This window comes from Sminthopsis crassicaudata, chromosome 5 (genome assembly GCF_048593235.1).
Source record: "Sminthopsis crassicaudata isolate SCR6 chromosome 5, ASM4859323v1, whole genome shotgun sequence".
Taxonomy (NCBI): domain Eukaryota; kingdom Metazoa; phylum Chordata; class Mammalia; order Dasyuromorphia; family Dasyuridae; genus Sminthopsis; species Sminthopsis crassicaudata.
Window position 1 is genome coordinate 227,524,910 of NC_133621.1, and position 13,290 is coordinate 227,538,199.

Here is a 13,290-nt window from a genome sequence, read left to right on the forward strand (position 1 = left end):
AGAAGGGAGAAAATGAGGGATAAGAGGGAGAGAAAGAGAGGAGCTGGGGCAGAATTATTTCTCCAGACTCAATCCCCCCAGTTAAAACTCACCAGCCTGCAATCATGTACTTTAGAACGATGCCAGCCCCTTCCAGGTTCCCATGTACGGCCAGGGCAGCACTGCTACATCCAAACAGTAAGGCTACTGCTCGGCAGTTGAGCCGCTGAATTGCTTGTCCATCCAGGAAGGAGGCACCAGCCCCATGTCCTGCATAACTGATGCAGAAGTGGAATAAGCCTGTGATCAAGTTTCTATTATTTAAACTACTCTTTCATTGGATTGCCCTATATTGCCAATCATTTTTTTCTGCAAAACTTTTCTCAGTAAGTTCTGAAGCTTCAACTTTCAAAAGATCCCCACAAGAAAGAGCAATAGGACCCACCCATTCTTATCCCTTCAGGGCCCTCTTTCTATCCCAAATACTCACATATATAGATCATGCTCTGTCAAGGCTGCCTGAACCTGTTCTTGGGTTGGGGCCTCACCAACCAGCCCCTTCCAGCCAGCCTCACTGTAGAGAGGAACAAAATGTAAGTAGAAAAAGTATAAATACCAAAGAGGTAAGTGAAAAAAAAAAAAAAAAAATTTCCCTGCCCTTCCCACTAAGTCAGGTATCCCTGCCAAGTGGCCCCTTGGACATTCCATGTTCTCATCCCACCTGCAAAATCTGGCTCGGAATCGATCTTCTGTGCTTCCTAGATTGTTCTGCGGGTTCAAGATGTAGAAGGTATTTTGTGGATTCACTCCCCTATTTAACACTGATGAAGCCTGGGTCTGCATCAATAAGATGAATGTTCATTATCCCTCCAAATGACAAGAACAAATAACTTAACGTTTTAAGTTATGATTCTGTTGTCTTGCCACAACTTTAGGTAGATACTAGAAATATTTCCATTTTGTATATGGGATCAGGTCCTAATAGAATGATCTTGAACTGATATCTTCTAAAAAAATACTATAAGGAAGTGTCCCTTGTGACAGCAGAGGGCAGCAGAAACCTTCACAGGAGCCAGCAGCCAAGGAAGAACCCAACTCTTAGGATAAAACACAGACAAATGTGGAGAAAAGATTTAAGAGTGGGAAAGAATGGACTACCAAAATGATGAGACCTATGAGGGCTGAGAAAAAAACTCAAGAATAAGCAAAGGGGTCTTAAGTCAGATTAGGTGGGCAGGTGAGGGTGACAATGTTAAAAGAAATGGATACCTGGTAATAGTTTCAATGGCTCGAGAATTGGAATCCAGGTAGGCAGATGGTCAGATTCAGATCTGGCCAGGACTGCAACATTTCCACTTCCTTTCAAGCACATCATGATTTTACATCCTTGGAATGTGCTAACTATATGCCCCATCACACAACTTTGGGTACTGGGACTTAAGTGATCGGATCATAGTCCAACAACTCAAAGCTAAATTTCTGCCCCATATCACTAGGAAACAATCAGGGAGCAAAGGAACCAGGTCCAGCTGATAAAATCATCTATTAGGACAAGGACAAGAGTCAAAACTGGGATGGACAAAGTCCACAACCCTGAAGGAATAATTCTAAATAAGGGTTGAGTAGCTGTTTAACTCCAAAAAGGGTGAATACCCTGATACAATGCTTACTATATGTTTATGGCAACTGGAGAGAGTGAATTTAAAGCATGGAAACTACCAAATAAAATGCCTAATTTATTAGCTATCTGAAGGTGTGCCAGACGTCAGCGATTAATCTGAACAATTTTGGGGTTGGTTACTTGGCATTTTCTAGATAGCACCACCACAAAGACGGCCTTGATGATTAGAAGCCATTTCTCATTCTCAGTATCATATGATACTGTTTAGCTGTGATGTTTAAAAGTCTGCAAATGCACAGCAGACAGGAAGTGATGCAAATTGCTGCACTAAAGTATTGTGATCTAGTTCAATAAAGATAGGGAAGAAATAATTTTTGATATTTAGATAATTGTATTCTTGGATTCAGGCAGAAGGGATGGCTTCCTACATAGAAAAGAAAATCAGGCTTGAGGAAGGAATTAAAGCCCCACAAATCAGTCTTGAGGCAGGGCTCAAGGCCTTGAATACCAGAGTATTCCACCCATCAGAGAGTTATGGACAAATTAAGTTCAGGTGTCAGCTTGTAGGTCCTTTTTACATATAGTACTATATCATAATTCCAATTTTTTCTAGTGAACTTAAACTTTTCCAGTTAGTACTTATTTTGCTTCTGACAAAAGAAAGTATACAGGCCTGGTCCCTAGTTTAAGGTTCCATTTGGTACCACAATCCCTTCTCAAGTTTCATAGTTCTCAAGCAATTTATAATTGAACACAATGGGGACATCACAGAAACCAACTCCAGCACTCTTAGCATGCAATATGATTTTCCATAAGGACCCCTTTTTTATGGGAATTAAGTTAGAGGCCTTAAACAGATTTAGTCACTGCAGAATCAGAGCTCTCCAATATTCTCCTATATTGATCCACTCACTTAGTACACAGATAGACAACTGAAACTGTGGCAAAGGCTGGCTACCAAACAATTTCTGCCCAAACTTCAGATTTTAACAGGGTCAATCCCAAACATATTGAGTGATAAGTAGGAATTCAGGGTGAAGTTCTTTTCCAGATATTTTTTCTATTCCTACCCAAATTGTGTTTTTCAGCCTGCAATGTATGGAAGCACCCACAACCATAAGATGAGGCTGGTATTATCAAAATTTGGAGAGAATCTGGATTCTTTCCAGGGATTAATAAGGAACTCTTAAGAAATATTAGAGGAGTTCAGGCTTTATTGATGACAATCATTCAAGGAGCCTAATGAAGATACACAATAAAAGAAAAACAGTAGGAAATCTTAAGCGACAGCCCAGGGGAAAGGAGACCAGGAAAATGAGGAGGTGCAGGTCAGACCCAGAAGAGAAGCAGACAAAAAAGAGATTCAAGGTATAGGCAAGGGAGCTTAAAAACAGGACAGGTAGATGGAGGCCCTGAATCTTGGACAAGAAAACAGAACTGAGTCGGGCGGGAGATACCCCATCAGAGGGAGAATCCATAAGACTGATCAATCTGGGGCTACTGCTGACCTTTGGATGATTTTACCTGTATTTGGAATCTCTACTCCTTTAGGTTCTTAGAGACTTTTCTGCTAAGCCTGATAAGTGAAGCCTATATTAGAATCCTAGCAGCTATGCTTCTATCCATTAATGTTTAAAATTGTCTGAGTCAGATAAACCTTCAGTAAAATATTTAAACTCCTCTCATCCTCAAGCCTCAGATCCTTTCTCACTTTCCCCCAAGCACATGGACCCTCCCTTTTCAGGTTTCCCCCAAAATTATCCTTTGCTCCTACCTCTCTGATAAGGGAGTAACTGAGCAGGAATCGGAGTGAGGGCAGCCTAGTGACAGGCTGTGCCCGAAGACTGGGAATGTTCTCCCAGGGCAGCTTCTGCAAATCCTGAGAAGAAAACAGAAGTTACTATTCTGATCTGGACCTTGCTGGAAGGGAAGAACCCTCTTATAAGAATACAGTCTCACAGACTGAAGTCAGCAAGTCTATCAGGTTTCTTACCCCTCACCTTATCCAATACCAGTACTAGGTGTCCATTACTCTCCCCAGTCTGGCCTTTGCAACGTTCAATGGCCTCCTGTAGTAGCTGCTGAGCTTTTTCTGGCTGGGCCTGGCATAGACCATTGGCTAATGCCTGAACGTCCTGAGGGGAAAGGGTATGGGCAGCACCCAAAACCACCTGCAGGAAAAAATCAGTTATAGTTTCACTTAAGGAAATATGGGACTGACCTCCAGATCAGATTCCTCTACTCTACCTGACTTTTAACCAACCCCTTTCTCCTTAACTCACCTGCAGCAAGGTAGGGTCAGGAGATTTCCAGCCACATTGCCCTAGTGAGTCCTTTAAAGAGGAAGCCTCTTGGGTCAGGCTTGGACTCCCAGTGAAGGGTACCAGCATCCCTTTCCAACAGCCTAGTACATGTTTCTCTAGGGAAGTGATGAGGTCCTAAATGGGGGTGAGGGAGAAGTGAAGATAAATTATACTGCAGAAATAGAACTCTGAGAACATTTTTTTTTTGTGATACTTGTACCCACATATCTTTCCTCTTAATTGTAATAGATGAGAAAAAAAATTTCCCCTTTTTTTATTGCCAGGAGAAGCTTAATAAGAATTGAGGGAAATAAGAATGATATAAATATTAAATACAGGATTGCTTGGTAAACTTACACAGTCAATTCATTAAGGGTAGCTAGATGGCACAGTGGATAGAGCACTGGCCTTGGAGTCAGAGGACCCAACACTTAACTCACTAGATATATGACTTGGACAAGTCCCTTAACCCCAAAAACAAAATAATTAATCGGCCATTAACAATATATTGATCTTCTCAACTACAAAAGACTTGGTTCTTCTCAGTGGTCAGGAATTCAAAGCAATCCCAATAGGCTTTGGACAGAAAATGCCATCTGCATCCAGAAAAAGAACTAAGGAGATCAAATGTAAATCAACATGCTATGTTCATTTTTTTTTTTCTGTTTTTTATCTTTCCCATGTTTTTTCCTTTTTGCTCTAATTTTTCTCCCCCAACATGATTCATAAAGCAATGTGTATTAAAAATAAAAAGTAAAATACCAAAAAAAAAACCCCCCCAACAAAACAATTCATTGATCTTCAAAGTAAATTCTTAACAAAAAAAAAAAAAAAAATTCTCCATACACCAAAATATTTATAGCAGCAAGTTTTTAGGAAAATAAAGAATTGAAAAAGTGGATTCCCACCAAGTGGGAAATGGATAAACAAATTGTGATATATGAATGTAGTGGAATATTACTGGGCTATATATGGAAAATCCAGAGAAACCTGGAAAGATCAACATGAACTCATACAGAGTGAAATAAGCAGAGCCTTACCAACACCAACATAGACAGGGATTATAATAATGGAAACAACTATCACAAAACAAAAGAAAATGTTGTAAAACCAACACAGTCAAGATTAGCTTGGGAACAATTTTTACAGTCAATATTTCTGATTTATTTCCAAAATATATAGACTAACTCAAAATTATAAGAATATTAAGTCATTCCCTAACCAATAATCAAAAGATATGAATAACTTTCAGATGAACAAATTAAAAGCTATTTATGAAAAAATCCTCAAAATCACTATTGATTAGAGAAATGCAAATTAAAACAATTATGAGGTGCTATTTCACACCTCTGAGATTCGTTAAGATGACAGGAAAAGATGATAAATGTTGTAGGAAAATTGGGATACTAATGTGTTGTTGGTTAAGCTGTGAACTGATCCAATCATTCTGGAGATCAATTTGGAACTATGCCCAAAGGACCCTAAAATTGTGCATACAGTACAGTATCTTTTTTTTTTTTTTTAAATAAAAGATAGCTTTTTATTTTTCCAAATACATGCAAACATAGTTTCCAACATTCACCTTTGCAAAACCTTGTGTTGCAAATTTTTCTCCCTCCCTACTTTCTTCCTTCTTCCCCTAGACAGCAAGCAATATTTAAACATGTGTAATTCTTTTAAACATTTTCATATTTATCATGCTACGCAAGAAAAATCAGATCAAGAGATTAAAAAAAAAAAAAAAAAAAAAAAAAAGAGAGAGAAAAAATACAAGCAAAAACAACAACCAAGAGAGGTGAAGATACTATACTTTGGTCCTACATTTAGTCTCCATAGTTCTCTCTCTGAATGCAAATGGCTCTTTCCATTACAAATCTATTGGAATTGCCTTGCTGAAAAGAGGCAAATTCATCACAGTTGATCATCACATAATCTTGTGGCTATGTACAATGTTTTCTTGGTTCTACTCACTTCACTTAGCATTAGTTCATGTAAGTCCTTCTAGGCTTTTCTGAAATCGTCCTGCTGACCATTTCTTATAGAACAATAATTTTTCATTCCATTCATATACCATAACTTATTCAGTCATTCCCCAACCAATGGGGCATTCACTCAATTTCTAGTTCTTTGTCACTACAAAAAAGGCTACTATAAGTATTTTTATACATGTAGGGCCTTTTTCCTTTTTTATAATCTCTTGGGGATATAGACCCCAGTAGTGATACTGCTGGATCAAAGGGCATGCACAAACATGGAATATTATTGTTCTATAAAAAATGATGAGCAGACTGATTTCAGAAAAGCCTAGAAGGACTTACATGAACTAATGCTAAGTGAAGTGAGTAGAATCAAGAAAACATTGTACATAGCCACAAGACTATGTGGTGATCAACTGTGATGGACTTGGCTCTTCTAAGCAATGTAGTGATTCAAGACAACTTCAATATATTTGGGATGGAAAATACTCATCTCATCTACATCCAGAGAGAGAACTAATAGATCTGACTGAATGGATTGAAGCATGTATTTTCACCTTTTTTTTTTTTTTTTTGGCTTGTATATTTACTTTTTCTTTCTCATGTTTTTTTTTCCCCCTTTTTGGTTTGGTTTTTCTTGTACAACATGATAAACATAGAAATATGTTTAAAAGATTGTATATGTTTAACCTGTTTCAGAGAGAAGAGAAGTATGAGAAGGAGGATGAAAATTTGGAATTCAAAATCTTTATAAAAATCAATGTTGGAAACCATATTTGGAAAAATAAAAAAAGAAAATTGATATTGTGAAATTATAAAGAATAAATTTGGTGACTGGCAGCTATTTTCCCTGGCCTTCACTCTTTTGCATAAATAGGGAATCCATGGTATACTACATTATTTATAACATTATATTTTTTCAATCTATTAATGAGTTTTACCTGATGTTTTCCCCCCTCTTATTCTCTAAAAAACAAAAACAAAAACAAAAACAAAAACAAACAAACAAACAAACACCAAAAAACACTTTGTCCTAGAAAATGGCTGTCAGTGAAGGGGGAGGGAAATACCAAGAGAGATACAAGTAATATGAAACAAGTTATCAATATAAATCTATTTAAAACCCCAATAGGGAGATAGTGTGAGCATTATTAGCTCCATGAAGAAGCTGAGGCTGAGAGATTCGATGATTTGTCTATGGTCACATAGGCACATGCTGAGACTGGAATTCAAGCACAGTGTTCCTTCTCCCTGTACTATGGCTGCTTACTGCAACAAGAGACTTCAGTTGGCAAATGTACCTTTGGTTGAAAAGGACACAAAGAGAAGACTGAAATACTATATCACAGAGAACAGTGATGTCTCTTTCTCCTGCCCCAGCCAAGTACCTCCATCCTTCGATCCAGTTTCAGCCGAGTTGCCCACCACTTGGACTTCTCTGTACAGCTGCTATTCTCTTTCTGTTCCTTCTGGATCGCATCAAACTCTCCCAAAGCCAAACTCAGAGGCATCTTTTAAAGACAAAACAATAACATCTCCCACTGTTCCCTCTCTCCACTTCACCCCTATCTCTACCCCAAAATAAACAATGTCAATCCCTCTCTAGCTATAATCTCCAGTTGTCAGCTCTGGCACCTACCTTGGTTTGGGCGGTGGGTATCTGGATAGTGACAGGGGGAGTATTCTTTTCCAAACGTGTCAACAGTAATGTATCTCCCACTGTTCCATTTTGGAGGCTGACCAAGGCCAGCACACACACTGTCACCCCTAAGCAAAAAGTACATACACACAATTGTAAGTGACTAGAAGGGAATTCTTTCTAGTTTCTATTTATGACCCAGCTTATATTTCTTCTTCTTCATAAAGGTTTGCCTAACATTCCTAAATCAAGGCAATTTTCCCCTCCTCCAAACTCCTACATGGCTAGTTATCTTTTATATGTCAAAATATCATCTCCCCAATCTGACAACAAGCTCCTTTATGACAGAAATTGTCTTCTAGAAGACACCCTTCACAGCATTTGGCAGATTAATACTTCAAATAAAGGAGTAGGAGGTAGAGGATCCAAGGGCTAGAGTCAAACCCAGCCCCAGCCATGGCCCATCTCCAGCCTCTAAAGACTTTCGTAGTCCCAAAGTCGCTCTCCTTCAAATTGTTCTCATGACTTCTTCTGGACTTCTCCCTGTCCCTAATATCTGCACTCTATCCTGGTTTCTCATGGCCACTCTTTCCAATCCTATGATATCCAGGTCATAGTCACCTTTAGTCTCTCTTTTCACTGACCTGCTCCCCAGTGGACAAACTGTTATAGGCCAGAACTCTGAACTTGAAACAAAGGATGATTTCAGAAAGGCCTGGAGAGACTTATATGATGCTGAGTGAAACGAGCAGGATCAGAAGATCATTATATACTTCAACAACAATACTATATCATGATCAACTCTGATGGACATGGCTCTCTTCAACAATGAGATGAAATCAGTTCCAATAGAGCAGTAATGAACTGAACCAGCTACACCCAGCGAAAGAACTCTGGAGATGACTATGAACCACTACATAGAATTCCCAATCTCTCTATTTTTGTCCGCCTGCATTTTTTATTTCCTTCACAGGCTAATTGTACATATCTCAAAGTCCTGTTCTTTTTGTACAGCAAAATAACTGTTTGGACATGTATACATATATTGTATTTAACATATTTAACATGTATTGGTCAACCTGCCATCTGGGGAAAGGGGGAGGGAAGGAAGGGAAAATTTGGAACAAAAGGTTTTGCAACTATCAATGCTGACAAATTACCCATGCATATATCTTATAAATAAAAAGGTATTTAAAAAAGGATTCTTACAAGATACTAAGTCAATAGGAGCAGCTAGGTGGCGCAGTGGATAGAGCACCAGCCTTGAATTCAGGAGGACCCAAGTTCAAATCTGGTCTCTTAACACTTCCTAGCTGTGTGACCCTGGGCAAGTCACTTAACCCCAGCCTCAGGGGAAAAAAAAAAAAAAGGGTACTAAGTCAATGGAATTGATAGAGACAATAGTTATCTAATTTAGCATGGTTCAGTATGATTGATTTAATCCTACAAGGTGTTATGGGTCAGACCTTGAAAAAAGGTACTAAGTGGAATTGAGGAGACAATGGTTAAATCTAATTTAGCATTGATTTAATCCTATAACAAATAATGGTCTCCTAGTAATATAATGATTGGTGTATACTAGCATATAAGCTAGAAGCTCTCAGGGCTAGAAGAGACAAGCACTAGAAGCTCTCGGAGGCTGAGACAGATTCATTCTATCGTCCACTTCTGTGGTGGCTGGAGGCTGAAGCACAAATCTTTGGAGTCGGGGAGATTCAGAGGGCAGAGAAGGCAGGCGGGAGCTCAAGCTTTCGGAACCAAGGAGAGAAAGAGGCCTCCAGGAAAAACTAGCCGTGCCCCAAATGAAGGAGACAAGACTTTGAAGGAGACAATAAAGGATTGGACTTTAACCCCTGGCTACTCATGTGGTGATTACTGAACGAAGGCTGCCTCCAGAGACCCCAAGAAAAGCTCAACAGAGAACATTACATTTTAGAGAGAATATTAAAAAACTCATTCATCTTGGACCTTTTGCTCTCATTCTTTCCACCTCTTCTTGTTCAGTGAAATCCCCAGTGATCCCCTTCTATCTCAAAAGATCACTTTCCAATATGTTGGCTCTTCTCCTTGCTTAGGCCAATCCCTCTACAAGCCACTTCTAGTCTTTCTCAATAACCCATCTGTTCTACCATTCTTTCTCTCCTTATGTACTGATTCCTTCCCTAATACATTCAAATATACTCAGGCCTTCCTGATCATTAAAAAAGTCATTCCATAGGTCCTGCCATCCCCTCAAACTATCATCATATATCTAGTCTCCCTCTCTCAACCTAGCTACTCGAATAAGCTTCCTACATTCTGTGCCTCCACTTTTCCCATACTTTGAAATTTAGCTACTAAACTTACCCTTCCACTAAAACTACTTTCTTTAAGTTACCAATGATTTATTAATCAACAGATCTTCTTTGTCTGCTGCATATAACGTGGGACCACCCTTTCCTCCTGGATAGGTTCTCTACCACACTGGTCCACCTGGTTGGCTTCTACCTATGTGACTGTTCCCTTCCCAGTTTCCTTTGCTGGATATCACCTATAGAACTGACCCTAACTGTGGAGCTGATCTTGTACTTTCCTTTGGCAACCTCATCAGCTCCCAGAGATTTAACCAGCATCTTTATTTTGATTATGGCTCATAAAAGACCAATTAGTCCCTGTCTCTTTTTTGAGCTTCTAGCCTACATCACCAATTGCCTGCTATGCATTTCAAAAAGAATGTCTCAGACATATCTAAAACTCCACATGTCTAACAATGAACCCAATAGCCTTACCCCAAACTCTTCCCTTGTCAAACTTCCCAGATTTTTTTGAATGCATCATTATCCCTAAGTCTGTTTGGGTTGGCTACTTCAGTTTATCTTCAACAACCTTACCCCACATGACCAATCACCATATCTTGCTATTCCATCTCCACAACATTTCTTGCTACAGACCCAGTCTCTTTATTCATACAACTATAACTTCAATTCTGATCCTCATCACTTCTCTCCTGGATTGTTCCAACGGTTTCTTTCTCCATCCCATCCCCTAATTTTATTTATTTATTTATTATTAAAGATTTTATTCTCGAAACATGTGTACAGATAATTTTTCAACATTGATCCTTACAAAACCTTGTGTTCCAAATTTTCCCCTTCTTTTCCCCACTCCCTCTTTAGATGGCAAGTAATCCAGTATATGTTAAACACATGTTAAAATTTATGTTAAATCCAATATATGTATACATATTTATACAATAATCTTGCTGCACAAGAAAAAAAACAGATCAAAGATGGGAAAAAATGAGAAACTAAAACAAAATGCAAGCAAACAACAAAAAAGAGTGAAAATGCTATGTTGTGATCCATACTCAATTCCCACAGTCCTCTCTCTGCATATAGATGGCTCACTTCATCACAAGATCATTGGAACTGCCCTCAAACATCTCATTATCCAACAGTTTCTTAATTATTTTCATTATCACTATCCCTAATCAACTAGATCCAATGGAGAAAAGGCTCTCTATTTTCTCAGTGGCCCTGAAAGATGGTTCCTCATCCCTGACCCAGTTTGGTTGTCAGTCACCAACTTCCACCTCTCACAAAAAAAAGGGTCCCTGATAACAGTCACAATGCCTCCCAATCTAACTTTTCAGTAACCCAATAAGGGACAAAAGAGAAGATTTCCATTCCAAACACACCACTCCCCATCATACCACTAGGAATTTGAGCCAGAAGTTCTAGGAAACTCTCCTTCTCAGGCTGAGGGAAGCAGCCAAGTCTTGGAGTCCTGAATGAAAAGAGCTGCTGGAGGCGGTTAAAGGGGACACCTTTGGGGTCTTCCTGAAGATTCAGCCCTTGGAATTGCTCAGTCACATCTACTGCTTGCTGCTTTTGTGCTTTGCTATGAATGACAGATCAGGAAGAAAGGTAAAGGAAAAATTAACCAGCTTACAACTTCATTTCCCTCCAAGATAGTCACCAACATCAGACCCAGACTTGGTCACAGCAAAAATGAGATCAGAAAGAGATCTTGGAAAGAGAGACAGTCTCAAAAAAGATCCCAGAAAGTGCCAAGAGTGTTACTTACTGCAGCTGCCGGTGAAGGCTAGTGAGCAACTGGTGTCTAGAGGTAATGGAGACAGACTCAGTCACAAAAAAGGCAGTGGTGTGGGGATCCCGGGATCCCACGCACAAAGCCAGGAGGCGGCACAACTGAGCGTGGAGCCCACTGGGGGGGCAATGGCTGACGCAGCGGAAGGCAGTACTTAGGGACTCATAGACAGAGTCAAGGGTAGAGAAGCCTAGAAGGAAGCAAATCACTCTATGTGAGTGAATTCCCCAATTTTTGACTGATCTAAGCATCTTTCCTCCTGTAGTTAAGCCCTTGTTGCTGAGTCCAGAAACAAAACAAAAACAGACAAAGGGTTCATCTCATCTGCCTCCAGGATCCTCACTCTAGTTGACACTTTGCCTTCTACGGAGGAATGTCTGGGGGTGTGAGCCACCCAGCCCCAGGCCTTTTTATCCCCCCCCCCCCAGGTAGAGTAAAGCCCTGAGAGGCTCCTTCACTCACCAAAGGTGGCAGGGGCAGAGACAAGCCTGGAACGTGTGCCACGCTGTTTGTGACTTTTTCTCTTCTCTGGAGCCAGGACAGATGGAACCTCCTTGCCAGCATCTCGTCTTACCACTTCACACTCTCCCTCGGTTGTCTCATGCCACAATGGCATCCCTTTCTGCCCACCTAGGTGGTGAGAGTCCTGTGAGATCTCACTTTTTCTCTCTGCCTGTCCTCCTACTTTGGGCCAGTGACCTCATTTTTATTCCCCACTGGCCCAAACTACCACCCCTTCAGCCATCTCATCAAACCTCATGATCTGGAATTCCCCTTCACAGAAAAATCTCAGATTCTGACCATTTAGATGCCCTCAGTAGTTAGGGCTCCCTCTATCACACCTGAGACCATGCCTTCCTCATCAGAATCCTGGAGAATCTCAAAGCTCATATCCAGCTGGTCAGTCTTGTGTTCTTCACGAATGGTCCGCATGAGCTCCACATCCAACTTTGTCTGACGTCGAAGGGCTCTCTGAGGGACATGTTCCTCTACCATGGCCTTTCTGCTGTGGCTGCCAGAAGGAAACCCAGCTGGAGCATCTTTGTTATCTGTCTTTAATCTTGAGACCCTGCTACCCCGGCCTCGGCCTCGAGAGGCTGCTCCTCCTCTCTTGGGCTTTTCAGCCAATCTCACAGAGGGGATGGAATCTTCATCATCACTAAAGTTCACCTACATATGGGGGAAAAAAGAAAAGACATAAAAATATCAAGAGTTTGCACACTGTGATAGTGTTGTAATGGAGGTTTGGAGAGCTTAAGAATTCCATGATTGTTCCTACACACACATAGCCACCTGAACTGTGGCTACAGGGTCCCAAAAACCAAGGGACATTTATTTTTTGGGTAGGGTAGCTGCACAGTGGATAACTCTTCTTGAGTTCAAATCTGGCCTCAGATGTTTCCCAGCTGGATGACCCTGGACAAGTCACTTATTCCTGTTCAGTTTCCCCATCTACATAATGAGCTGGAGAAGAAAATGACAAACCTCTCCAGAATCTTTGCAAAGAAAACAGCAAATGGGATCATGACAATTTGGACACAATTGAAAAGTGACTGAACAACAACCACAACCACAACAATGGAAAGGAAAACCCAAAGACAGCAATATGTTAATACCAGGAGAATTTCCTATCGGGAATACTCATGGGAAATATTAAGCTCCTTAAGGTTAGTAACTGTGTTT

At 40.2% G+C, this 13,290-nt stretch overlaps 2 protein-coding genes across 4 annotated transcripts in view; both read right to left on the minus strand.

The window, feature by feature from the left end:
* The window catches only part of PCBP2 (poly(rC) binding protein 2), a 350,172-nt gene that overhangs the window by 258,915 nt on the left and 77,967 nt on the right, over window positions 1-13,290 (minus strand). The gene's annotated exons all lie outside the window — the stretch shown is intronic.
* The window catches only part of ESPL1 (extra spindle pole bodies like 1, separase), a 67,078-nt gene that overhangs the window by 580 nt on the left and 53,208 nt on the right, over window positions 1-13,290 (minus strand). For all 3 annotated transcript variants that reach the window (XM_074270230.1, XM_074270228.1, XM_074270229.1), the window contains 12 exons: window positions 12,450-12,777; window positions 12,070-12,237; window positions 11,584-11,797; window positions 11,210-11,397; window positions 7,519-7,646; window positions 7,268-7,390; window positions 3,883-4,038; window positions 3,601-3,771; window positions 3,375-3,479; window positions 701-816; window positions 470-553; window positions 93-257 (listed from right to left, as the gene is read on the minus strand). In XM_074270230.1, the coding sequence (XP_074126331.1) occupies window positions 93-257; window positions 470-553; window positions 701-816; window positions 3,375-3,479; window positions 3,601-3,771; window positions 3,883-4,038; window positions 7,268-7,390; window positions 7,519-7,646; window positions 11,210-11,397; window positions 11,584-11,797; window positions 12,070-12,237; window positions 12,450-12,777 (1,946 nt within the window). The remainder of the gene's footprint in view (window positions 1-92; window positions 258-469; window positions 554-700; window positions 817-3,374; window positions 3,480-3,600; window positions 3,772-3,882; window positions 4,039-7,267; window positions 7,391-7,518; window positions 7,647-11,209; window positions 11,398-11,583; window positions 11,798-12,069; window positions 12,238-12,449; window positions 12,778-13,290) is intronic.